The 27,800-nt window shown below is 42.0% G+C and overlaps 1 protein-coding gene across 1 annotated transcript; it reads left to right on the top strand.

Annotated features, from left to right (window-relative positions):
• Positions 1 to 1,908: 1,908 nt before the first annotated feature.
• TPH1 (tryptophan hydroxylase 1) lies at positions 1,909 to 25,907 on the top strand. The gene is made up of 11 exons (XM_074956919.1): positions 1,909 to 2,050; positions 9,320 to 9,457; positions 11,879 to 12,062; positions 13,982 to 14,082; positions 14,683 to 14,750; positions 16,546 to 16,742; positions 18,018 to 18,153; positions 18,773 to 18,899; positions 20,127 to 20,222; positions 21,272 to 21,405; positions 23,344 to 25,907. The coding sequence occupies exons 1-11, from the start codon at positions 1,961 to 1,963 to the stop codon at positions 23,516 to 23,518; spliced, it is 1,446 nt and encodes a 481-aa protein (XP_074813020.1). The 5' UTR covers positions 1,909 to 1,960; the 3' UTR covers positions 23,519 to 25,907.
• Positions 25,908 to 27,800: the final 1,893 nt, after the last annotated feature.

Below are 27,800 nucleotides of genomic sequence, written 5' to 3' on the forward strand. Positions count from 1 at the left end.
GCCAGACAGCAAGAGGAGCCGTCCCGATTTCGCTCTCCTTGTGGCCCGGTCGCTTGCAGGCTGTTTTCTGGGACATCCCCTGAAGCTGGGCAGCCCTGGGGCTCTGCAGCCTTCAGTGTCTAACCCAGTGATCGTGTGGAAACCACCAACAGATCTGGACACGGAAAAGTGCCCAAGATGGTCCAAACGAATTCACAGGGTGGTTGTTTTTTAAAACCGGAACACCTCCCACCCCCAACCTGCTTATAGGACCCTAATACAAAATCTTCCCCCATCTCCCTCCCACCCCCAAAACTCACGCTTACCTCACCAAAATGGAGCCGAAAAGCACCCGAAAAAGAAAGCCCCCCCCCCTACTGTGTACATGGAAGATGGTGTGCTCTGGTTTGGGGTTGGGTTGTTTTTTATTTTTGCTATGTCTTTGCATTCATCTCCTTGGCTGCTTTCTCTAGTCGTTTCGTTCTCTTTCCGCTTCATTGCACTTCGTTTCGTTATTTTTCATTTCCTCTGTTGCTTTTGCTTTACAGACCCAGTTGACACTTTTCAACAGCCGCGAAGAGGGGCAGTGTGTCCCTGCCTAGTTAGGATTACTAGTAACTTATGTACGGTCGCCTTCAAAATAGAGGAGTTCTCTCTCTCTCTCTCTCTCTCAGTAGGCAGGTATGGAAGGGGTTTACAGGCAGTATACAATTGCTCCTTACAATTCATCTAGGAAATCTTTAGGCTAGGCAGAAATCACAATAAAGAAAAAAAGCTTCTTCGAAAACAAAGGGTTAAAAGGAAAGGAGGACTTGTGGCACCTTAGAGACTAACACATGTATTTGAGCATAAGCTTTCCTGAGCTACAGCCCACTTCATCGGATGCATGCAGTGGAAAAAGGGGTTCAATTGACTTCTGTGAGATTTAACAGCGCGGTGGGGATTTATTGCAGCTCGCACTGGGAGGGCTGGCTTAGGCGATAATAGGCGATTTACCTTTGCTGAGGAGAAGCTGGCCCTATATTATTAGAAGGCAGTTAGAAGCTCTGTTAATTTCCAATGGCTGGGATTGTAATTCACTTTGTCTACTTGGGGTGGGATGGGCGCGGAGGGGAACCGCGTCTGTGTTGATATCGAAACCCCGCTGAGTGTTTCTGTCTGTTTGCCGGGTGTCATTTCTTCTTGGCTGAGCGGTCTCCTGCTCTGTCGGCGAAGGGCAGATCTGGACGCTAACCCACCTCGATGTGTTTCTGGCCCTGGAGAAGAGAAATGATCACACACACCCCCTTCACTTCCTGACCAGCTTGTTTTATTATTGGGATCTTTGAGGTTTGCCTGGAGCTGGGGTAATGCGCTTAGCTGTCAGCCCGTTTCTAGGAGAAACATGTTATTTTTGAAGTACAAGTTAAACGTGAGAAATCGCTCCGGAGTTTTTTTGTGTCCGGAAGAGAAGCCTCCCAAATCCCAGTTCTCTCTCCGCTGGGTTTGCAGCGGGGTGAACTCCGGGTGGTTTCCAGTTCAGGGCCGTCTAGCTGAGCTGCCAGCCGGGCTGGTACAATGCGGACGCCAGGATCGGCAACCCCCGGCCTCCCTTTGCCCGTGACTGCCCGCCGGCCTTTGGAAGGGCCAGGATCAAACAGCCCCGGGGCCCCTTGTACCGCAGGTGAGTCACTTCCCGCAGCGCTGTCGCTGCAAATGGCCCCGCGGGGCGTGGGAGTGACGCCTCGCCAGGGGCGGATCCACTCCCCGGGGAGCGCCTCTCCCGTGGGCCCTGCGGGGGGGGGGCGCCCCTGCCGGTCCGTGACTGGAGTGGCCGTGACGCGCCCTTTTTTCTATTTGCTTTGGCAGGAGATTAGGAAAGGCTCTTCCTGCCCCCCCCCCGCCGCCCCTGCCTTCGCCCCGCATAAATAGCCCGGGAGCCGCGGACGGTCACAGATCTAGGATCCCGAGCTGCACGCCCCGGAGTCGCTCCTCCAGCACCATGTTGTCCAGCCGAATGGAGGGAGCCCGCAGGGGACGGTCCTTCGACTCCATGAACTCCAGCTTCGAGGAGAACCAGCTGAATAACGAGGTAGGGGAGCCCTGGGGCGGCGAGCAGTTTGTGCGGCACACGGGGATCAGCCCTGGACACCTCTCTCCCCCCACGTCCCCCACCTTCATGCAGCCGCTCCAGGCTGGTGGGTTCAGACTGATCTCAGCTCGTTGGGAGAGCCCAGTGGCGTCTGGCGACCGCTGGTTGACTCTTGTGGCTATTAAATATCCCCAAAGTATCCTAACGGCATCGGGAAGATGTTTGTGGTTCAGTAACCTCTAGTGAGAGCTTCTGCTTTGCTTCCCTGCTGGCAATGTCAGTGTTTTGTCTCTCCTGTTTTTTGGGCAATTCGTAAAACTCAGATCTCAAAGGGACAGATGAGATCTAATGCAGTCCAGCTAGACCAGTGGTTCTCAGCCAGGGGTACGGGTACCCCTGGGGGGGTACTCAGAGGTCTTCTAGGGGGTACATCAACTCATCTAGATATTTACTTACTTTTACAACAGGCTACATAAAAAAAGCACTAGTGAAGTTAGTACAAACTAAAATGTCATACGATGACTTGTTCATACTGCTCTATAGACTATGCACTGATATGTAAGTACAATATTTATATTCCCATAGAATTCTAAAATAAATCAATGGTGGAAATGAGACAGTCCGCAATTTTCAGTACTAGTGTGAGGTGACACTTCCATATTTTATGTCTGATTTTGTAAGCAAGTAATTTTTAAGTGAGGTGAAACTTGGGGGTACGCAAGACAAATCAGACTCCTGGAGGGGGTAGTCTGGAAAGATTGAGAGCCGCTGAGCTAGGCCATCAAGCTGTCTTTCCGCAGTACAGTCACATTTGAACAAACCTATAAACCCTGTGTATGATTGAAACCACTTCCAGCCAGGGGGCGATGCAACACCCCTAGCACCTCTATTTCCAGCACCTATGCTCTCATGCTACAAAAATACCACATAAGTCTCCTGATGTTTGAAACTACCATGAGCAAAAGGTGAGCTGGGCTGTCCATCTTAAGAGTGCATCGGGGACTTATTGGAGCCAGCACTGGGAGGGCTGGCTTAGGAGGTAATAGGAGATTTACCTCTGCTGAACCTGCCCTTGATGTAAGTAGTATGAACACCCCTTCCTTGAGATCTGGAGCAGATTAGGAAAGGCAGAGGCTCCATATTAGTTCAGCACTAACATCTGCCCTTCACTAACCAGGTCTGAATAAATTAGGCAGCTCTGCTCTAGAGCCATCTAGCCCCTTTCTCCACCACACCAGGGACAGGATCAGCCGTGTCCCACACCCAGTCGACATTTGGCATGAGGTGGGCAAGCCTATCTAAAGCCAGACAAGATGCACCAGTTTAAAGCAGCGGTTTTCAACCTGTCCCATTACACCAGAGGAAAGTTTGGGGGTAACACTGCTCTCTACCCATAAAGTCTAACATGAGCGTGTTCCCCGACCACCTGCTCCTGGCCCCTCTCTGGGGTTGCAAGAGCCTCAGCTTCAGAGCTCATGCATGGAAAGCATAAGGGGATTGGGTAGTGCCTTGTCTTGGGATTCATAAAGATAAAAGGCCTGTTTGCACCCCAAACAGTCAGTTTCACAGCCGTTTCATTAGGGATTAGAGATGTCTCCCCATGGGTATAACATGAAGCCAATGAATTCTTGAGCCTGATTTTCAGTCGTTTGGAATAAACAACCTGCTGACATTTTACTTCCTAATGGGATTAAGACAAACACCCTGGGGGCATTTAATAACTCCCCATTTAATCTTAGCAGTGCCCGTGTCCCGCTCTATCTGCACAGTCACCTACAAGATTAAGGTGGATTTCGCTGAGCCCTTTTCAGCCCCACTGAGAAACTCTATGGGTCTGTGAATTACACAAAGTGGCTATGGCCCACTGGACTAAATTGTGAGCTCGGGATTACCTTTCTAATGTTAAGACTGCTGAAAACATGGGGAACCCCCCACTCCATCTTCTTGTTTGCCAGCAGTTCTGCCATTGCTCTCAGGGTATTTTCATTTTTAGAAAAAGGAATCTGGAATTCTTGAATTTTTGGTCCAGATTCTGATCTCAGATACACACCAGTGTAAATCCTCAGTAACTCCACTGATATCAGTGGAGTTACTCCAGATTTGTGCTAGTGTACCTGAAATTGGAACAGGACCTGTTATTGCAAATTGTGCTTGTGTCTGAATAGGAAGGAAAACATTTAGCTAAGCAAGTAACATTCAGAAACATGAGCAAATGAAATACAGGTAGCATAGAAGTTACTTTTGGCTCTGTGAATGTGTGAGAAAGAGAGAGATCTGTTCCAGGAGGGGAAGAAGAAGAAAGGGGAAAAAAACCCTAAACAAGAGTAGGGTTTTAAAATGTGTCCGAGCATAGCGGATGAAACAGGCAGTTATCTGGGCAACGTCTGATTGCCCTTAAGGGTATTATTCAGTATTCAAATGAGATTGAAACTTTATTCCATTACTATCAGAAACAATAGCTTTTCCATGTTCAACAGATATTTCAGGAAGCCAAAGTAACCAAAATATGAATTGTATTGCAGAAGCTGGCCAGCGATGATATTTTGTTTTCCAGAATTAGGTCACATGAAAATTTTAAGTGAGGGTCCAATACCTTCCCTATCAGGTTGCATCCAATAATGGTCACCCAAAAGAACATTCCTTCATGCCTATTTAATAACAAACATGTTTAAAGGAAACTGAGGAAGTAACCTGCAAATCAATACTAATCGAGGGGAGGATTAAAACATTAATTGCCCATCAAGTTATATTCTCACATAAATTTGTCTGCCTAAATTACCGTAGGCCCCCCAAACATGGCTTTATAATGGAAATGCTGCCAGACCCTTAGTTTTACTTATGTTAGTGATATTATTGTGATATGAAAAATACAACTGGGCTGGATCATGTACTTCTACTGCACTCAATAGCGAAAGGCTCATCGACTTAAATGGGGGCAGAATTGTCCCCCTCTAACGTTCCCAGTTTACACAGTAGCCAAGTATGAATCTTATTTTTCCTTTAAATGCATGTTTAAGGAGAGCTTAAACCTGCTCAAAGCCACACAGATTCTAAGGAGCAATAGGTAACTCAATCAGCAGTAATTTACATTCACTATTCTATTTTAACAGAGTTTTTTCTCATCATTTCAGCTGTACAGTTAAAGGCTTAAAAAGATGGTTATAATTTTAGAAGACTATATTTAGATCTGTTTACACCCCAGTCTCGCACCCCAAAAGTAAATTAATAAGACAAAAACCCTACCCCAAGAATGGGTTTTACCTGAAAAGGGAGAAGTGCTGGAGATTCAATGAAGTCTTGTGGGGACTTTACTATTATTTTTTATTTTACATAGAAGGCACTCAGATACTACAGTGATGGACAGCAGTATAAAATTCTCAGATGGATGGACGTTGAGTGTGCATTTTCACTGAGATTTAAGTCCTATCAAAGGCTAATTGTTTAATAGATCACTGTTACTACATTATTAGATAAAGAAAATAACAATGAATTGGGGGAAAAGGTACCATTTTACATTTTCAAAATACTTTTTTCTTGCCTTCTGGCTCATATTCTGTGTAGAGACTGGCAGGTAGAGCAAAGAGAAGCATTTTTAAAATATGTATTCTAGTTAAATTATAAACTATTAAAATCAGTTGTTGCAACTATGTTACCATATTTTAATCAATAATTCATGCAGAGATTGGTTATGGTTTGTACCTTAACAGGAATAGTCTTAAAACACGAGGCCCAGTCCTGCTCTGCTGATGCCAGAGACAACAGAACAGGATTGGGTCCCATGTTGTCTGCTAGTTTTCTCTAGAATTATGACCCAATTTTGCAAGGTGATGTGTCCTCAACAGACCTCCCACTGAGCTGATTTTAATGGGAGCTGAGGCTGCTCATCATATCCCAGTTCCCATTAAAGGGCTTAGCACCTTGCACGATTGGGCCCATAATTCACAAAGGTGACCACCTGCATAGGAATTTTTTTTAATGGGGGTTTCTACCTTCTTTTGCCTCTTAATGAGGTGTAAAAAGGCTTGACAAATTATATTTTTAAAAGTATTTGTTCTGACTTTTTTGGTTTTTTACTGTAGAAGTACAAGGAATGTCAAGTCTAGTCTTCACTGGAGGACTTGTTTTTTTTTAGCTATTTATTGTGAGGTCCTTTCCCCCCTTCTCCATTCCTGGTTGAATTACATGGCTAGAGAGTTATGCAGGTTTTTACTTTCTGCTCTGAAAACTGAACATTTTATATTTAATCTAAGTGTTACTGTAAAAAAAATATATGTATATATATATATTAGCTTTCTCTCACTTCCCATTCCCTGCAAAGGAGTGCATAGATGCTAAGAGGAAAAGAAAAAGTGACTGACCAGGCAGAGGTGAATAGGCGGTGCAAGGAAGAACTGGAATGCTTGTGGTGTAGAATAGCTATTCTCTTCTATGCTACCATTTTGTTTTTGTCCTGGGGTTGCAGCAAAATGGTGGCTGCATTTACTCAGACCTCCTTCGCCATCCCGTTTTTTGTTCATTCTGTACAACATTATTATTGGAAGCCAGTGGTCACCACTGGCTTTTTCATCACGCAACGTATGCATACAGAAGAATCTGTATTCTAGAGATCTGTGAATTTTTAGTATTCCAATTTCTCTTCTCTTCTCCCCCCTCCCGCCCCAGTTTTGCAAGATGGAGACACTCTTCAGAAAGTACCCATTACAATATAATACATTCTTTTCCTATGCTTTCTATGTCCCAGAATGTAGCATACATATGCTTTGTATGCTACATAAATTGATCCTAAATATGACATTGTTTTAACTAGGTCAATATGAAAAGAGAAAGTATTAGTGTTCATTTGTAATTACAGTTTGTGGTCAGTTGCACATCTTACAATATCATTTATAACTATGTCGAATTTCAGAATAAGGTGGTGCATTACACTGTATAAAATGATTTTGCTGTCTGACAGCTTTCGCCCTCAGACAATGCCATCCCACTCTGTGTATCCACAATACAGACCCATATTCTTCACTTCTAACTTCAACTGTAGTGTTGCTGGTGAAGGATGTGGTCTGAAAATGGAAATGTGGGCCTCTGTGTTTGAGAATACCATGTTAATGCATGTGAAAGGTTATTAAATTTTCCTGTCTGTGCAATATGATACTACTCCCCAAACACCATAACTTGAACAGGTCCCTTTATGGATCTGATCCAAATCTCACTGAAGTTAATTGAAAGAGTGCAATTGCCTTCAGAGGACTCTGGATTAGACTCTATGGTCCAATTTCAGCAAAGGACCTAAGCATGTGCTTAAGCCCCAGTGACTTGAATGCACATTCTTGAGTGTTACGTCGAATCAGACTATGGGTGTGTCTACACGACAAGTGCTACTGTGGCACAACTGCAGCTATGCTGCTATAGTGTTATAGTGTAGACACTTACTACAGAGATGAAAGGTTTTTTTCCATCACTGTAGTAAATCCACACCCTCAAGAGGCTGTAGCAATTCTTCCATTGATGTATTGGTGTCTATAGTGAGGGTTAGGTCAAACTACATCTTCACAGCCCTGAATAATGCAGCTAGATTGATCTACATTTTAGATGTAGACAAGGCTTGAGTGATGAAGTCTACACCATTATTCAAAATCAACATTCGTCATATAGTAAAGAATCTTTAGTGGCGCCCAGGGGCCTGATCCGAAGCCCCTTGAAGTAAATGGGAATACTTCCATTGAGTTCAGTGGGCTTTGAATCAGGCCCTAGCAAAGGGGATAACACCTGCATGCTCCAAACTAATGCATATAATTATGAAAAATAACCCAGTTAATTGTTTTCTGCTCATATGCAGCTTGGCTTTCTCTGATAGAGTACCCATTACTTTCTCTGTAACCTAGAACTCTAGCTTCTCTAAATATATGTACCTGCTTCTGTTCTTTTTCAGTACTCACTCCTTGGGAAACACAAATCCTAACGGCTTTGCCCTGATCCAATCCCACCCTTCTGCTTGTGGCCTAGTATAAATCCTGATTCTACTGGAGTCATTCATTCCAGTTTTCCTAATCTTATCATTTGAAAAGGCCATCTGTGTGCAGATGAGGTAGTCCACTTGAAGCAATGTGTGCCAAAATTAGCTGGGCCAAGTCCAACATATGTCAAATAGAGATGATCCACCCATAAAAAAGTTTACTTTGCCAGAAATGATAATGGGATGCTATTTATAGATCATATGAGCTTGTTTTCTGTCTAGAGGTGGTGTCTGTCCCTGGATCTTTTTTAATCCATCTTGAAATAAGCATTCTCATCTTGTTTTCAGCAAAATGTCAAATATTTTGCCACTTCAAGCAACCTGCTTAATGTACCATCACTTAATACACAACATTCCTTAATTCACCATCAGAGAAAGGGAAATGAGGCAAAGCGGGAGCTACAAATGGGATGGGGGAAGAAGGCAGAGGGGGAATAAAGACATTTGAAGATCAAAATGTCATGCCAATTGATATATCTGAAAGCTTTATACATAAAACTTGCCAGAGACTAAACTGATCAGAGATTGTTCTGAGACTTACATGTCAGAGCATGATTCTGATAGTTATTTTAAAGCATATAGCAAGGAATTCTGAGAAGAAATTATATGGCTTTATTAATCAGATTATACCTAAGTTCCTAGTTAAGGGATTTTATTCAATATATAATTCTGGTTCCTTTAGGTTTTTGTCTGGTTCCTTTGTAAAAGTAGTCGCTTATGTCCAAACAGCAATTCTGACTCAGGGATACAGAATGGAGAGGAACTCCCAGTGCTAGGATATTAGGACTTAATGCTGCTCCCGTTGAAGTCAATGAGAGACCTTCCATTTGTTGACTCCAATGGGTTTTGGATGAGGCACTCTAGCTTTTCAAGTTTGTACTTAACCCCTAGAAAGTATTTTATTGAAGACTCACGCTAACCCTTATTACTTCTGTGAATCATTTATTTTTAATTATAAACTATACTTTTATGAAATATATGCATTGCATCCTGCTGAAGAACTACCAAAGACCTCTCAAAAGGGTCCACATTGATTTTTTTTTGAAACCCTATATTAATCCCCAGTTCTGTAAAGACTTGTACATGTTCCTATCTGTATGCATGTGAGTGTATATAATGATTTGAATGGCACTTTATTTTTGCAATTGCTCCATCAAAATGTGATATTCCTGCACGGAGAGCTGTAGCATATAAACTGCACAGGAGTCTTTATAGCTTATTATTATTCAACAAATCTATATTTTCTTATGTGCTTTTAGTTAAATAAGTCGAATTACACAATGGTTGAAGACAATAAAGAGAACAAAGACAATTCAGCTGAAAGAGGTAGAGCGGCTGTTATTTTTTCCTTAAAGAATGAAGTTGGAGGACTTGTAAAAGCGCTAAAACTCTTTCAGGTAAGTAGTCCTCACATTTCTACAGCTTTTTTTTTTTTTTTAATGTAAGTGTCATTTTGGCCCCCAGCATAATTTATTTCCCCTAGTAAGAAAAGACCCATAATAAACTCTGAATGCAAAATTGTGCCTGCAAAATTAGAGGCTGCGTTGATACCCCTCAAAAACGGGGCCCTGTCTCCTGCTCCCACTGAAGTCCAGAGAGTTTTGTCTTTAATAGGAGAAGGATCAGTACGCTTGGCCTTTTAGAAGGGCTGGATCTGAAATAATAACCCCCCTGATCAGAATACTCCAGATCTGAACTCTACTGCAGCTCCCCATTTCTATGGTGGGATGAATCAAAACCCCACATGTGCAATGTTTCAAAGGTTGGGAAGTTCAGCTCTGAACTCTGTGGCTTCAGCCTATGGGTACTGCTTGCTGTGTTTTCCCTTGAGTATGCTCCTCTTTGTGACAACTATCCTACATATGAAGGAAGACTGAATTAACTCTTTTCCGGATCACCAATGTCATTCCTTTATCAATGGAAGAAGCTGCATTACCATTGAGCAAGATGAGATACCCCAGGCTTTGAACATTACCGTCTATACAGCACACTGAACCATTGGGGAGTAAGTGGGTTAATACTGCTCTCCAATGTGTCCTTGCATAATGTTACTACTAAGAGAGCCCTATTCATTCATTTTATGAAACATTGTTAAGAAATATTCTTTCAGATAAAACAAAAGTTAATGATACTATTGGAAAATTATCATTTTCACTTTTTTTTTATTTTTAAGAGTAACAAACATTTGTTGACTTGATTGGCAGACAGTGATTTATAGTGACTCAACTGCTAATCAACTATACTAGTTAATTAACCTGCAGATTTTACGCTTTCATTAGCCAGTGGAAGGTTTGCTAGAATAAGGACTATAGGATTTGGTTCACTTTATTATGCCGCTCTGTGCTTAAAAATTTTAAATAAAATGTATTTTACTATAGTTATAAATTATAATGGTATAGATTTGATGAGTCAAACAATGAAATCATGGAGAGAGTCCTCAATAAGAGACAAGCAGTGAGGTATATATTAGCACAAATCAATATGGCTTCATGCCTGGAAGGTCGACGGTAGTTGCAGTTTTGCACTGAGACAGCTAGTGGATAAATTTAGAGAGGAAAGGAAATATATTCACATGATGTTCATTGTTCTGGAAAAGGCTTTTAACAGAGTTCCAGGAGAAAATGATACCAGAACTTTATGTGCAGCATGTTCAAGCCACGTATGTACGTGCAACAGCAATAGTCAGAACTTCTAGTGGTGAAACAGACAAACTATTGGTTAAGGTGGTGGAAGTGCATCAGGGATCAGCACAGAGCCCTTTCTTGTTTATCCTTCTCTTGGATACCCTTACAAAGAACATGCAGAAGGAGGCACCTTGGTGCACATTGTTTGCAGATGATATCATTCGACTCAGTGAGGAGCAAGTTAGTATAGAAGAGGAACTTGATAAATGGAAGGATGTGTTGGAGAGACATGGGCTCAAAATAATCAGAGGAAAAACAGAGTATATGGTATGGAATTTCAATAATGTGAACACTGAAGAATTATCATTGAAACTAGATGGGTAGACAATACTGAAAACACAAAGTTCCAAGTATTTGGGGTCCAGAATCCAGGGAAATGGTGGACAAAATTAGAGATAGGATAATAAATGCTTAGCTCCAATGGAGAGAGATAAATGGTGTAGTATGTGACAGGAAGATACTAGTAAGATTAAAAGGGAAAGTATACAAAAACAGTGGTCCATCCAGTTTTAATGTATGGCACTGGGCACCAAAGAAGAAACATGAGCAAATGATCTGTTCCACAGAAATGTGAATGTGGAGACGAATGAGTGGTGTAAGCAAGAAAGACTACATGAGGAATGTGTATGTTAGAGACATGCTCGAAATAACACCCATAAATGAAAAAATGAGGGAGTGCAGGCTCAGACCGTTTGGTAAAGCAAAGTCCTGACAACTACATGGGGAAGAGAATCCAACAGATCAAGGCTGAAGGAAAAAGGCAGAGGCTGACTGAAGAAGGAGTGGTTGGTTGGAAAGAAGGAAAAGGAAGGAAGACATTTTAACATGTGGGGTGATAGAGAGAGAGAGGACCCCATTTGATGGGATTAATGCAAGAAGAGGAAGACATTTCTACCATACTTCTAAATTAAAATTGAGGAAATAAAAGCACCCCTCTTTCATTTTCTATGACATGGGGAATTTTTTTTTTAAAACAACCATTCCTTATCTTTTTTTTAATAAGCAAGCTGCTATTAATAGGTCTGTTTACCTAAAGAGACTTCACAGAGATAATGTTAAGCAGTAGAATATTGGCTTGGCAAGCAGTGCAGATTATCTAATCAACCTGGCTTAAAACATTTTTCTTATAAATAGGAGAAACATGTGAATCTGATGCACATCGAGTCCCGAAAGTCAAGGCGAAGAAATTCAGAGTTTGAGATCTTTGTGGACTGTGATAGTAACATGGAACAACTGAATGAGATCTTCCACCTGCTAAAATCCCACGTCAATATTGTATCCATGAACCCCACAGATAATGTCACTGTGCAGGAGGATGGTAAGTATGGAGGGATGTTCTAGCAAAACTACACATGGGGAAGAGGATATTGTGCTACTTTCTTATGAGTTAGTTTTCAATCCTTTTATGTCAGGTATTTGGGAACTAGTAAAACAAGGAAATGGGGTAAAACAAAAGGTATGTTCCATTGAAAGCTATAAGATGAAATGCTCAGATGGTGAGTTGGCATACCTTCATTGAAATCAGTGGGGCTATGTTATTCACACCAGCTCAGGATATGGTCCATCACTTCAGTCAGTGCAAGGTATCCCTTCCTACACTTCACACTCTGTAGAGATCCATCTTGTGCTCCCCCAGTGGAGATGGTTCCATGTTCTATCCTCTGTGTAGAGATTCTCTCTGGTGCTCTTCCTCCCAGGCAGAGATACGCACCTTATGAATCCCTTCTTGCTCCAGAGGATGCCCCTCTTGTTTCCTTCTGACTTCCTTTCCCACATCAGGATGGTGAGCCTGGATTAGTGCTGGGCTCATACAAACCAGGAAAATGCTTTAAAATATCAATGAAAGAGTCTTTTTATTTTCTGGTTCCAACGTTCAGGGGAGGTGAGATCCACCCCAGAGTGCAGGTTGCAGAGGACACCCTCATCCTCTTAATTGCCTCTTGAGTTCACTTGTAGCTGCCAGAGCTAAACTTGAAACAGGCATTTCCTCTTTTAACCCGCTGGATTTTATTAATAATTTTGTGGATTTCATTGTAGCAGAACTGCTGCAGTTTCCTTACATAGGGTTTGGGAAGCTGCAGATTGGGTGAACTGTGACCCTGCCCCTGCTGAGCTCTGCATAGGCCAGCACTTTGACTGAGGGCCTGGCTGAGGGACAGGCGGGTGGCCAGTGGGTCCAGGACTACAGAGATGCAGTGGTCACGGCAGCCCTCCACGTTTGGGTTTGTACACACTGTTCTGAGCCAGGAACTGGAGTGATGGCCACAGCAGGGGGGTCCTGTGTAACTCCCTCACACAGGGCATGATTCTCTACCATGCTGCATCCTGGGTGCAAGGTGGCTGTAAAATGCTGTCATTCTGATTTGATGGTGCTTTCCACCTATTTTGCACTCACGTTGCACTGGTTGAAATGATTGCGTGAAGTTCAGGGCAACCGGAGTATCAGACTCCTAGTCTTTGCTCAGTTGTATATTACTACACAAGGTGCAGTGCAATGGAGAATAAGGCTTGTAGCTTCCCTGGACAACACCCATTTACTCTGGCTTTGTACAGGGGCAGGAGTTGAACATAGCCCAGCTGACAGGGGAACAAAGGCTCTCTTGGGCTAAGCAAAGCCGAGTCTGTAATAAACAATGACATGTCCCTTTAAGGCTGCAGGGCTACTGTAGCTGAGAACCCCAGACTCAGTCAGAAAAGCTATTAACATTGATGAGCACTTCTTTCTCCTTATTAGGGAGGCAGTGTGGTTCAGTGGTCTGGGCTCTACAGTAGGACATGGGAGACCTGGGTTCTATTCCCACTCTGCTGTGAAAATCACTTCACTGCCTCTGTTTCCCTTTCCACCCTTTGTCTGTATCTTCTAAAGCTATGTAGGGCAGGGACTGTCTCTTACTATGTGTTTGTACAGCACATAACACAATGTGCTCAGCTGGGGCCTGGAAGGTGCTACTGTAATACAAATAACAGCTAGAGAAAAACCATTTAAGCTCCAGGCCCTTAGTTAACCATTTCCTCCCCCTATTTTTATGACTTAATGCTCTTTAAATAGAGTGTTTTAGTGACACAGGAGGAAGTGTTAGATGTTGTGCTGGTGCCAGATAGGCAGAGGACACCCCCATCCTCTCAATAGCCTCTTGAGTTCACTTGTAGCTGCCATAGCTAAAGTTGAAACAGGCATTTCCTCTTTTAACCCACTGGATTTTATTAATAACTTTGTGGATTTCATGCATTCCTTAGACATGGAGAATACCCCCTGGTTTCCTAAGAAGATCTCAGATTTGGATAAATGTGCGAACCGTGTTCTGATGTATGGGTCTGAATTGGATGCCGACCATCCAGTAAGTAGCTTCCCTGCTTTTTGTAACAATGAGTGAAGACAGATCAGTTTTTGCCCTATAAGAGTGGCTTTGTGGTTTTGACTGTGTCACTCTGGGACTTATTCCTGGTGTCCTTGCTCAGGCATGGCTCTCATTGACCTCAGTTCTGAAAGCTTTAAATGGAGTCTTGCCTGTGTAGCAACTGCAGGGTTAGGTCCTGAATACTCAGACAAAAGGAATGCTGTTTTGAACTAGATTTATTTTTCCTCTAAAGTAATGACACCCTAGTTTTTCCCCACCCCCCCAAATAAAGAAAACAAATCGAACTGGGTATAATTTCTAATATTCAGAGCAATCAATTAAATAACCAATTTAGTGTAACGCTTTGAAAAAGGAATCCTTATCTACAGAATATACTTAAATCAAGAGTTATGTGCATGAAGTTGCTGATCTCTGTTTTAAATTGGGTGATTTATTTATTTCATAGACTAACAACCGCTAACAGGCTCCTATTTTGACCATTTATTTTCCCAGGACATGCTTTTACAATAGTGTTTTCTTTGTTAATAAGCTTATTTATTACAGAGATGGAAATGTGTATTACTTTTTCTCCACACATAGGGTTTCAAAGACAATGTTTATCGTAAGAGGCGAAAGTATTTTGCAGACCTAGCTATGAACTACAAACAGTAAGTATGACTCTTTGCAAAACAAGTCTCTTGCTTTGGAATAATGAGGTGGATAAAATAAGTAGTTCTCATTCACCAGGCCAGATCTCCAGGCCTAGCTGAGCTGTGTTTGGTATAGGAACCAGGGTGGGAGGAATAGAAAGGTTGATCAAAGCCACCTTACTATTCCCAGGATCTCAGATAGGTCTGAGGATCAAACTATAATTTAAAGCTAGCTATTTATGCCATCTAGAGTGGTCGCAATGGGATGGCTCCACCAGCTGGGAATAACTGGACTGTAGTGATTTCTGGCTTAACCCTCTGTCACTTATGGTCACTCCTCCATCTTGCCTAGGAACACACACTTGTAACTGAGAGAGTGGGGAACACATGCTGTAGAGCTGGCTATACCAGCTTCATGATTACCCTATTAGGGCAGATCTCTATCACCTTTGTGCCACCAGAGTGGGGCAAAGACGTTGAGGTCAGAATCTAGCCTGCTGACTGATAACTATAAATGAAGCAAGAAAATAATCATTATTCTAGTTTCTTGTTCAAAATAGTGCAGTCTGGTTCATAATAGGGCATTAGCTACAGTGGTTTAGAAGTGCACAGTGAAATGAAACTGAAAAGGGCCTTGTGGTATTTAGGACCCCACAGTGGGCTCTCCTCGAGTCAGATACATTAATGACTTAAGTGCTATAATTTGACTCTGAGCATACTTTTTATGTTGTTCCCTATCTGGGTTTAGATGTCAACCCCCTCCACTGGGAATGACACAGAAATGTTATAAACCTGTAATCACAGCAGCATACACTAATGCAGGGGTTCTCAAATAGGGGGTCGCGAGGGTATTACATGTGGGGTTGCAAGCTGTCAGTCTCCACCCCAAACCCCGCTTTGCCTCCAGCATTTATAATGGTGTTAAATGTATAAAAAGGTGTTTTTAATTTATAAGGTGGGTCGCACTCAGAGACTTCCTATGTGAAAGGGGTCACCAGTACAAAAGTTTGAGAACTACTGCACTAATGGAATCAGCAAGCACCGCATAAATCCAATAGTCTGCAACATTATTATGTTGATACAGTTATCTTTGGGAGGTTAATTTCTATCATGTTTGTTAGTCAGGCCCTGAAATCACTATTGGTAAAATCATGACACAGCATTCCGATTACCCTCAATGGGTTTTGACTCAAGTCCTCACAATAGTCCAGTTTAATCAAGATCCAGGAGGATAATGTGAGGTGATAGGCTAGGTTTAATACATTTTGACAGATACTCATGGTTTCTCTAGAAAAGCATGATTTTCACATGGCAAATGAACATTTAGATGCTTAGATTTATCATGATGATAACTGAGCTCATTATCTTTCCTTTCCTTTAAAGAAATTGAAAAGGTAATGAAGACTAGTAATATACAGGTTGAGGAAAAATTTTACATTCTTAGGTCCTGATCCTGCAAAGTCTTATGCAAGGGTTGAACTTTTTACTCCCAACGTTAAACACATATGGAACTCTTTGCAAGGTGTGGGCCTGAGTCCCTGAGCCAATTCCACTGACGTCAGTGGAAAGATTCCCATTGATTGACTTCAGTGGGAGTTGGATCAAACCTGTAGAGTGTAAGCTCTTCAGAGCAGAGACCACATCTAATCTTCCTGTGTATTTATAAATTATCTAATGCAACAGAGCCCTGATCCTGACTGGATGTTACAGCAACATAAATGTTAAATAATAACAGTACTAGGTAAATGAGTCATCCATTTCCAGAGCTATCCATTCTGAGCCATGACATCCTTTCTTTCTCCTTTCATTATAGCGGTGAGCCAATCCCCAAGATTGAATTCACTGAGGAGGAGATCAAGACTTGGGGCACTGTATTCAGAGAGCTCAACAAACTCTACCCAACTCATGCCTGCAGAGAGTACCTTAAAAACTTACCCTTACTCACCAAATACTGTGGGTACCGAGAAGACAATATCCCCCAGCTGGAAGATGTATCGCGCTTCCTGAAAGGTAATGTGCTAATTTCTCTGCTATACCAATGGGAGTTAAACACCTAGGTGCTTTTGAAAATCTCCCTTGATGCCTATCTGCATGTTTAGGCATCTATAAACCTTTAAAAAGCTGCCCCTCTGTCATCTGTGAATCACAGCCACTAGAAGGTGACATGCTCTCTCTCTCTCTTCATATTGGCACTACAAATTATAAGCAGTATTTAGCTACTAGATGGTGACTTCAGCAAGTACTATAATCCAATCAATATGGGGCAGGGGTGCACATGTACGTCGTGGGAAGACAGACAAACATCATGTAACGTTATAGAGATATGAATATTACATTTTTCTATTGCATGCATTTTAAGGGACCTCTTATGCCCAGTATATACTTTTTTGTGATTAAAACAATACCCTGGGTTTTATCTTGTTCCTGTGCCACATAACACTTTAAAAATAAAAGGACTGTATACAGCCACTGATGTCAGTGGAAGTTTTGTGTGGGGATCACATGATGTACATGACCTGCATGCTGTACATTTGAAAAGCACAGGGTCTGGTTTTAAAATAAATATCTGCCCTAAGAAGAGATCCTCTCTCCAAAAGGGAGAGGTGGTGGGTTTCCCATCACATGAAGTCCTTAAATCGAGACTGGATGTCTCTAGCTCAGTCAGAAGTTACAGACTTGATGCAGGAGTCATCTGGAGAAATTCTATGGTCTATGTTGTCCAGGAGCTCAGATTAGATTATCATAATGGTCCTTCCTGGCCTTAAAAGGTTTGAATCTATGAAAGCGAGTGCTCTGTAGTTCTGAACACAATACAATGAATCAAAGGAGAAAGAGAAAGGAATCATTACACAATGAGACCACATGCTATACTGACATGGACTGCAAGCAATGCTAACCGAATCATGAATAATACACGAGTAAATCATAAAGGCAAACAGCAACCCTTTTGACATTTTCACCCCTCTCCCTTATGGTCCTTTATTATAGCTTTCCCTCTCCCCACCATTTTTATATATGTGGTATTATTGTTTTATATAATAGTGAAATCTGTGGGCAAGGCCAGCACTAAAGTGACTGCTGGAGTTTGTGAATGAGATGGTTAGGCATTATCTTGGTAATTTTCAAATGTGGGAATTTTAATCATGGCTCATCTTTAGTTTTCCTCCTTGTCCTTGAGCAAAGCCATGCTGTGGTATCTAACCCAGAAGTAAGAGGAGAAACACAGTTTTGAACATCCTACAATTCTATACCACATTGACCTATGATTTATCTATTGCTTTTCAGAGCGCACAGGTTTCACCATCCGTCCAGTTGCCGGATATTTGTCACCCAGAGATTTCTTGGCAGGCTTAGCATTCAGAGTTTTTCACTGCACTCAGTATGTTAGGCACAGCTCGGACCCTCTCTACACCCCAGAGCCGTAAGTTGTTTTATTTCTGGGGAGAAGTCAAATATGTGCAAAAAACCTGTAGCTTATAGACAAAGTTTTTAAATCTGGGTGCCTGAAGTTTAGGCTCCTACATCCATATTCAGGCATCTGGGTAAGAATGGCCTGATTTTTCAAAGATACTGGGTGCCTGCATCTCTCACTGCCTTTAATGAGATTTTTGGATACACAGCACTTCTGAAAACCAGGCAACTCCTTTCTTAGGTATGGTATTTTCAAAAGCGCCCAGTGTTGGCCGAACATTGCTCCTCTTGCTCAATGATAAAACTCTCACTGACTTAAATGGAAGCAGAGTTAGGCCAACATTAAGCAATTTTGAAAATCTCACCCTAGGCTCCTAAATATGGGTTTAGGAGCTTAACTTTGGGCATCCAGATTTGAAAATTTGGGCCTAAGTATTTTTTGTAGAGTTAATATGATGCAATCTAATACGAGAAATGTTTTTTTTTCTGTCATTTTGAGATTAAATCATTTTTCAGTGTTACAAAGAGTTTTCTTCGGAGACCATTGTATTCATTGGATGGTGCTGCTTTTTCACTCCCTCAGCAAGAAAGAGCATCATCTCACAGCTTCTGCTTTGTTTCTTTTTCAGTGATACCTGTCATGAACTCCTGGGTCATGTCCCACTCTTGGCTGAACCCAGTTTTGCTCAGTTCTCCCAGGAAATTGGCCTGGCATCGCTTGGGGCATCAGATGAGGCTGTTCAAAAACTGGCAACAGTGAGTAGTATCTCAATCTTTGGTGGTGATAATCCCACTTGCATTGCTCTCAGCATCTTACAGGGCTGATCCCACTCCCGTTGAAGTAATTGGGAGATTTATCATTCATTATCAGCAGAAGCAAATCATTCACTGTATTGTCTGTTTCACTGGTTCTAAACTTTTTCTGTTCTGTAACTCCATAATAGAACAGAAGTGATATGAACTGAATGATATTCTCCATCTAGCCATAAAATAAGTGTCTCTGGGTATCATAACTTCCAGACTGAGAACCAATGGTCTGGTTCTTCTAAATCCAAGCCCTTTTACCTCTGGGATGAATTCCCACAATAATCTATTTCTTTATCCTTTAGAGTTAACCCAAAGGAAATATAGTTGTCATAGGATGCAATTGGTTGTGTATCTTTACAATTTAGTAGTGAGAGGGTTTTCCCCTCAACAAATTAAAAATATATATATTGTGGGTGCCCCATGTCCAAAGTCTTCTGGATGTTCTGAAAGAAATTTTAAGAGGGAAAAAATAATTATAATAAACCGAGACAATGGGTGGGATTTTTCAAAAGCACACAGCGCTGGCCTATCTTTGCTCCCATTGCCGTCTATGGGAGCAGAATCAGATCAATACTGCTAAGCACTTCTGAACTCTCCCCTCCCCCAAATATACCTACACAAATCTCCAAAGCCAGCTAACTGAAATAAACATAAACTCCTTCAGACAACAGAACTAAAGAGAAAACAGGGAGCTTTGCTCTTTTTCATGCCCCTCTGGCTGACCTCATTATTTATCAGTTTTTTAAAAATTCGGTCGCTTCCAGTGCTTCTATTAAGCTGTCTCATGACAATTTCAACTGGATGGTTCAGTGCATTTGTGTGACAGGACTAGAGCTCAGACTAGATTCTGCTGAGATCAAAAGTCTCTGTGATAAAGGTGAGCCTAGGGTGTGGAATAGTAGCAGTAAACTCACTGGTCAGAACTGTCCAGCTCAGTGGTTCTTAACCTTTCTCATTCTGGGCCCCCTTCCACTTAGCAAAATGGGAAAAGCAGGGTAATTGTGACCCTCTGACATTTGCTCAAGACTCTATTAGGGGTTGTTACACCCAGCTTGATAACCCTTGGTCTAGTTTGCTTGACTTACAAAATCTGCTGCACCGATAGTTGCATCTGTGTTGAAGACAGTTTTCCCCCCCACTCCATTTCAATTCTTTTTTGTTTTCCTTCTGTATCAGTGCTACTTCTTCACCGTGGAGTTTGGTTTGTGTAAGCAAGAGGGACAGCTAAGAGTCTATGGGGCTGGTTTACTTTCTTCCATCAGTGAGCTCAAGGTAAGAAGATGAAAACATCCTCCCTTTATTTGCCCTCTTTGTTCTCACCTGATTTTTGTGGTAGTTTATTCAAAATATTGGGTGGAGTGAGTAGCTATGGCCAATGGCCCATTTCAAAACTGTGAACTGAAGCATCATATCTTTGGGAAGCATTTCTTCTGGAAGCTCCTAGAGCCAGATTTTAAAAGACATTTAAAGGTATTGATTTCAATGGGAGTTTGTACCTAAATACCTTTAAAAAACTGGCTCCTAGAGACCTCTAGGGATGATTCTGGTTAAGTGAAAAAGCATGGAACTAATAATTGGAAATTGTGTCTTTTGGTGTGTGCTGAACCCTATTGCTCCCAGTAGTTTTAGATGGAGGTGAATGTGCCCTGCATTTCTTAGAATCAGGTCAAAAGTAGATGTGTTTTAAGCATAAGGCTCGGCTTGTCAGACCAGATTCTGATCCTATTGTTCTCATTGAGTAGCCTCTTGCTACATTTGCAGTCACATTGGCTTCAGAGTTCAAGTATGCTGACTTGCTCACATAACAAGATACTACTCCCTGTAAGTAAGGGGGGCAGAATGTGGCTCTTTAAGCATAGCCAGTTTCCTAAGGGTTAGCTGGTACTAATCTGCAGACACAACTCTTAAGAGGAAAAAAGAAAAGGAGTACTTGTGGCACCTTAGAGACTAACCAGTTTATTTGAGCATGAGCTTTCGTGAGCTACAGCTCACTTCATCGGATGCATAGCATATTGTATGCATCCGATGAAGTGAGCTGTAGCTCACGAAAGCTCATGCTCAAATAAACTGGTTAGTCTCTAAGGTGCCACAAGTACTCCTTTTCTTTTTCCTTTTTACGAATACAGACTAACACGGCTGTTACTCTGAAACAACTCTTAAGAGCTGATGTGCTACAGAGATTTCATTTATGGCATCATTTTGTCCTCTTCAATACGCTGTTTATATCCTCCGTTTTCTCCTGTGGACTATTTTGGTGCTGATACTACTCTGACATGTGCTAATGTTAATATATTTGCTTCAATGCTTTGTCTATTATCCAGCATGCTCTCTCTGGCAATGCCAAAGTCAAGCCCTTTGATCCTAAGGTGACCTGCAAGCAAGAATGCATCATCACAACTTTCCAGGAAGTCTACTTTGTTTCTGAAAGTTTTGAAGAAGCAAAGGAAAAGATGAGGTACAGTCTGTTTAATCTCGGTTATTACCTAAGCCAGATTTATTCTGATGTGTGTGTGCCAGCAAAAATTTCCTTTAATTTTTATTATCATGCTCTATTTTTAGCTTCCTCTTGGTTGAAAAGCTGCTGTTCAATATTTCCTCTCTCTCCCCTGTATTATTATAATTATTTTATTGTTATTTTATTATGTCAATTGATGTGGTATCTGAGCACATCACACATAACAGAAAACATCAGTCTATAAATGCCCACAAAGGAGAGCAATGTTAACCCCGTCCCTGTTACCTATCCATCTCATGAGAAAGAAATCTGAGAAAGAGGAAAAATAAAAGACAAAGCTTTGGTTTAGAGACATCTGGCAAAGGTAGGGCCATAAAGATGATCTTTGCATCATGCTATGAAGGCAAACTGACCTGAGGTCTGATGGACTAAGTTTCAGTGTCTGGAAGCCTCCACTGAGAATGGGTACACCATCCTGGCCCTGCCAGCAAAAGCATCTCTGCTGATCTCAGTTCTCACAATGGGGTGGAATTCTCCCCTGTGTAGAGGGACAGACAAGGCCAAAGCACTCCTCGAGTTCCATTTTGAGGGTTTAAGCGGGGGGGCATCAGATGTGCATAAGGTTTCTGTTGGCTCTGTGCACAAAGGAGAATTTTGCGCAGTGGGACATGAGAAAAGAAATGGTTTCTAAAGTAGCTAAGTCCCAAACCACATAGGCACTAACAGATTAAAAACAACAGCTTGAACTAGACCTAGAAACAGATGGGGTAATTTAGTGTAGTGCGGCGCACAGGTGTAACATGCTCAGACTGTATACCGCTACGTATGGGTTGGGAAGTGTGAATCCCAGTTTGTGTACATGTACCCACGCTAGCTCTGCTTGAGCTAGCACCCAAAAATAGCAGTGCATCTGTGACGGCATGGGGGGTGGCTTGGGCTAGCTACCTGAGCAAGTGCCTGGGAGCAGGGTGGGATTGTACTTGGGGCGGCTAGCCCGAGCAGCTGCCTGTGCTGCCACAGATCCACTGCTGTCGATAGGTGCTAGCCTGAGCAGAGCTCATGCAGGTATGTCTATGTGAGCTGAGAATCAGACCGCCCAGCTCAAAGGCAGATGTATGCACTGACCCATTTGAATCAGCTGCATCTGCTGTAGGTTTTTAACTTTGGCTGCTCTTGCCCCAGACAATGAGGATGAGTTCACCTGTCAATGTGAGAAGGAGGATCCTATAAAAGAAACACATTAATGGTTTAAACTGTTGGCTCATGAGGAAAGAAATATCTGCTCTAAACAGCAGGTGAAACGCTGCTTTCAGTTACACTAGTATAAATCTAGAGTAAACCAGTTGATGTCAAAGGACCTGATTCTGATCTCCCTTACATTGGTTTTATGAAAGTGTCATGCCATTAACTTCAATGGAATTATTCTGAACCAATGCAGTAAACAGTAATATCAGTGCAGAATGTAGCCCATAACTTTCTCCTGTGACATACAGCAGAGACAAAGTAGATGAGTTATTGAAGATCTAGGTTTAGCAAGCCCACTAGATAGGGCGCTGGACTGGGACTCTGGAGACTTGAGTTCAATTTCTGTCTCTGCCACTGACCTTCTGAATGACCGTGGATAAGTCACTTCTCTGCTGTGTGCCTCAGTTTCCCCATCTGTAAAATGGGGATAAGAATGCTGACCTCCTTTGTAAAGTGCTTTTAAATCTGATAAACATTATATCAGTATTATATATATCTATATAGATAAAGCTAGGAATTATGAAGGAGAAAAAGTGGTTTAGCAAATGGGTTACTGATGCTGACTTCCTTGTGGAATTCATGCCAAGCTCCCTTAGACAAAGAGCGATGACTGGCTCAGGGACACATTTGGCTTTTTGTTGATTTAATTTGAAACACCGTCTCTCTTTTTTTTTTGTTTGTTTGTTTGAACAGAGAGTTTGCAAAAACAATCAAGCGCCAATTTGGAGTAAAGTACAACCCATATACACAAAGTGTGCAGATCCTGAAAGACACCAAGAGCATCGCAAGTGTGGTGAATGAGCTGCGTCATGAACTGGACATTGTCAGCGATGCCCTCAACAAGATGGGCAAGCAGCTGGGCATCTAACTCGGCCAATCCTCAGCACTTTGCACTCAGCAGCTCTCTTTTTTTTGTCCTGTTCTAGGCATGAAGATACCTGTTAGGTGCTATACATAGAAACCTCCTCTCTAATAACAGAAGAATGAATGACTAGTTGGGATAGTTACTTTAACTTGCATGTTTCTCTACTTAACACCCTTTGCCCTTACAAAATGTTTACGTGACCCCTCTAATCCCCCCCACTCCATAAACCAATCAGGAAAGAAATGAGCTGCATTCATCCTTGAGAAGTTGGTGTACAAATACAGAAATCACCATATTGGATCAGAACAGAGGTCTGTCTAGTCCAATATCCTGTTTGTGACAGTGGCTAGGGCCAGCTACTTTAGAAAAAGGTGCAGGAAACCCTGTGGTAGACAGCTATGGGATAATTTACCCCCTGGCAAAGTTTTCCTCCTACCCTCCACTAGTAAGAGGTTGGTTTATGACCAACCCTGTCCCAGGGCCTCCAGTTCCTCAAAGTTCATCAGGAGAAAATTGCAGTGGTACAGGCCTTACCCCCAAGAAGGGGATCTGTACTGATCTGGGAAATGATGTGATTGGGAGATGTACTGATTCTGAACATCCTCACTGGGTGGCAACCTCTGTTTGCAACATAAAGCTGCTGAATGAAATCCTGACTCCACTGAAGTCAATGGGAATTTTGCCATTGACTTTAATGGGGCCAGAATTTTACCTGTTGTCCCGGGAGTAGCATTTGAGGGAGGCCAGTATTGGTAACACCACCTGCCCTCTGCCTTGGGGAATGAATCCCACCAAGGTCATGGCAAGCCATGCTGGCGCAGGGAGCTGTAGTTTACACCTCTCTAATTCAGCTGGGGAGAATGTAGACCTGTGTCTAAAAGCATTTTGAAATGGCATTTCAGTATCCACAATAGTCTTACAAAGGTGATGGAGCCCAATTCTTAAATAGCCACTGTCTAGTATCAGTTTATAGGGAAAACAAAAGTCCCTCTGATTACTCATTTGCATCATTGACCTTTCAAGATGCATTGTGATATGTCCCAATTCTCTTCTGTAGGGCCTGATCCTGAGGGGCACTGAGCACCCTGAATACCCATTGAGGCCAATGGGAATTGAGGGATATGTTTTTGGCAGGATGAGGCCCTAAATCTTTGTAGCTCATAGGTGTGTTCAAAGATCCTGTAATGAAAAAGAAATCTAAATAGAATTCTGCTGATGTGGGAAGCAGAGTCATGTGGAACTGGCAACGTGAAGCAGTAGTGAACTCTCCAGTTTTGTGAATGTTCAAGCATTGTGGATGTTTGCACTTAGTCACCCAGGGATAGTTTCTGCTCACTCTTAGAAGCTGCTCACTCTTAGAAATTAACGTCTGTAGATTAAATAAATACATTAAAAGGATATTATCAATTTTAGTAGGAAATCTGTGAAAGGCAGGGCAGACTTTTTAGCATGCTAAGTATTGAACCTTCACCACTCCAGGTGATAGGGGAATGTAGCTGTAAATATCTGTATATTCACTGGAAAAATGGGATAAAATCATGGCCATATTGAAGTCAATGGCAAAACTCCCATTGATTTGAATATAGCTAGGATTTCATCCCTGGATTCCTAAAAACAGGGTGTAAGTGAGACTTAAATATTGCAAATGTTCATGCTGGCCCTCTGCATAGTGGTGAATTTTACCCCAGTAGACCATATGGGCCACATACATATTGAACATCTTAAAATATGCTATATTAAGAGAGACCTAATTTAAAATATTTTTTTCCTTTTAAAATCAAATCTGGATGACTTTTTTTTTTTTTAAACATTTAGGAAAGTCAGACCATATTTTTGATAAAAATTCATTTGACTTCTTAAATTACACTTTAAAATAACCTTTGGGAACCTCATGTTTTTAGAGAAGAATCTATTCAGTTTAAACAAGTGATAAGTGTGGATCTGTTTTGTCTGCTTATGTAGTATTGGTTAGTGTTAAGATATTATTTGCTAAAACTATTGGATTTTTATATTTTCAAATTATAATCAGAAGATTGTAATAAGTGTTACTTCAAATCTTAAATCTGTATTATGTACAAATTTCAATAGGAAAAATTGGACCTATTAAATTTCTGCTAGATTTAATAATTCTAGTGTTTTGTGACGGGGGAATTCTATCTGTATTATATGATGCAAAGATAGGAAAACGCTAAGTTAACATGTTTCAAGTGATGTCTTTTCAGGTTATAACCACATTTATATTTGGTTTTACCATGTCCAAACCTGCTGGCTATGTAAAACAGTAATATACATTTAAGTTTTTTTTAAATATTGTGGATGCTTTAAATGATTAAAAATTGCTGAATTGTTAGCATGAAAATCAATGTAAAAACAAAAATCCCTAACTCTACAGCCAAGCAATAAATATGACTACTTGTGATTTATGGATTTACCTCTTTAACGGAACAATTCTGTTATTCTGGATGCAGTCTTGCCTGCACATAACACATATATGACTCCCACTGACGTCACAGGGATTTGTACGTATTTATTTGTGGAGGGAATTGCCTCCCCTTGTATTTTGCAGGCTCATGCTCCCATTGACATTCCTGAGACCTGGAGTGTAGAATGGATTTCTTAGGCCCTGATTCTGCAAGATGGTCCCTGCAGGTATACCCACTACCTTCAATGGGTCTCTGCACTAACGCAGGGCTCCATCCATGGGGCAATTGGGCCCCTAGGCTGTAAACATTTTGAGGGAGGAACTGTGATTATCTGTGCGTGTGGACAGCACCGTGTGTGTGTGTGTGATGTTCCCCTCTGTTGTCTGAACTGGTGATCTGCTAGGTCACACCAATCCTTGACTCTGGGAGCCAGGCTTGCTCTGCTCTGCTGTGAGAACCCCCACTCGTGGGCTGTTCATGCACAGCCTCTGGCGTGTAAGTTGACCCCAGCTACTTGCAACCGAATGACACTAGCCAATATCTCCGGTTCCAGACACAACCCTAGGAACTTCCATCTTGCAGTGTTCAGTTATGCCCGCTGGACGCTGCAAGCTTATATGAGTTCATCAGTTTAACAAAGAAATCGATAAGTACCAGGCTTGTTATCCCAAGGGGAGCCTCTGACACACTTCAGACCAAACACACTGCTTCAGGTAGAATAAACAAACAAATTAACTATAAAGATAGATGTTATGCTCTGACTTACAATCACTTAAGTCAGATTTGGTCAAATGAAATAAAAGCAAAAAGCATTCTAAGCTGATCTCAGCACTTTCAATGTCCTTACAAACTTAGATGCTTCTCACCACAGGCTGGCTGCTCTTCAGCCAGGCTCTCCCCTTCGATCAGAGCTTCAGTTGCTTGCTGCTGGTGGTGGTGTCTGTAGATGTAGGAGGAAGAGCATGGAAAACGTCTCCCTTTTATCATGTCCTTTCCTCCCCTTCAGAGTCAGGTGAGCATTACTGAGTCCCTCCAAGCAAGGTTAAGTAATTCCCCTGGTGTGGCCTCATGGAGGTGAGTCATTGCATTGTAGCTCCTTTGCTGGACAATGGCTGTTGATGGGTTGTTTGACATCCTGCCCGGGCGTTGGTTACTTTCCTTGCTGTTGCCTCTTGGGAGCTAATATCTGGCTGATTTCCCCAACTTACAGCATGTTTTAGTGACAACTATACTACACAGTTCTCATAACTTCATATGAATTAATGATATCAGGGCCGGCCCACAACATTTTGGCACTTGAGGCGGGGAACTCAAATGATGCCCCCATGCCCCCTCGCTTGGGCCAAAATTTTGAAAGTTCTCAATTCTGCCTTCTTCCTGTTCTACTCCTTTCATGGTACTGCTCTGCTACGTACCCCAATAACGGAGAACTAACAACTTAAAATGCCTTGTTCAAAAATTTTAAGTAACACTTACATTTGCTGTTCAGGCATTTGAAAGTTAACTTTTCTTGTCTGCATAGTAAACACTGGCATTTTTATCTGTTTGAATAATCAAAGTGGTGCTTTCCATGCCTTCTTGGTTGCAAAGATTTGAACTGCTTCCTGCTGAAGGTCCACAGTCTGGGCCAGCTCATGCTCTACTGAGATGGTTGCAAGGCCAACCAGCCTCTCCTGTGTCATTGTGGATCGTAGATGTGTTTTTATTAACTTCAGCTTGGAGAAGCTGCGTTCTCCACTGCCAGCCATTACAGGAAGTGTTAGAAGTATGCGCAGAGCAACAAAAGCTTTTGGAAAGAGGGTGGTCATCTTATTTGTGCACATATATTCCAGAACAGCCTTTGGAGTTGATCCTGCTGAAAT

Source organism: Natator depressus, chromosome 6 (genome assembly GCF_965152275.1).
Source record: "Natator depressus isolate rNatDep1 chromosome 6, rNatDep2.hap1, whole genome shotgun sequence".
NCBI lineage: Eukaryota > Metazoa > Chordata > Testudines > Cheloniidae > Natator > Natator depressus.

Bases quoted from the DNA above. Each gene is read 5' to 3' on its own strand.
- TPH1 (XM_074956919.1), top strand. From the start codon at position 1,961: ATGTTGTCCAGCCGAATGGAGGGAGCCCGCAGGGGACGGTCCTTCGAC. The intron at 12,063-13,981 runs GTAAGTATGGAG...TGCATTCCTTAG, and splicing joins TGTCACTGTGCAGGAGGATG to ACATGGAGAATACCCCCTGG. The intron at 16,743-18,017 runs GTAATGTGCTAA...ATTGCTTTTCAG, and splicing joins TGTATCGCGCTTCCTGAAAG to AGCGCACAGGTTTCACCATC.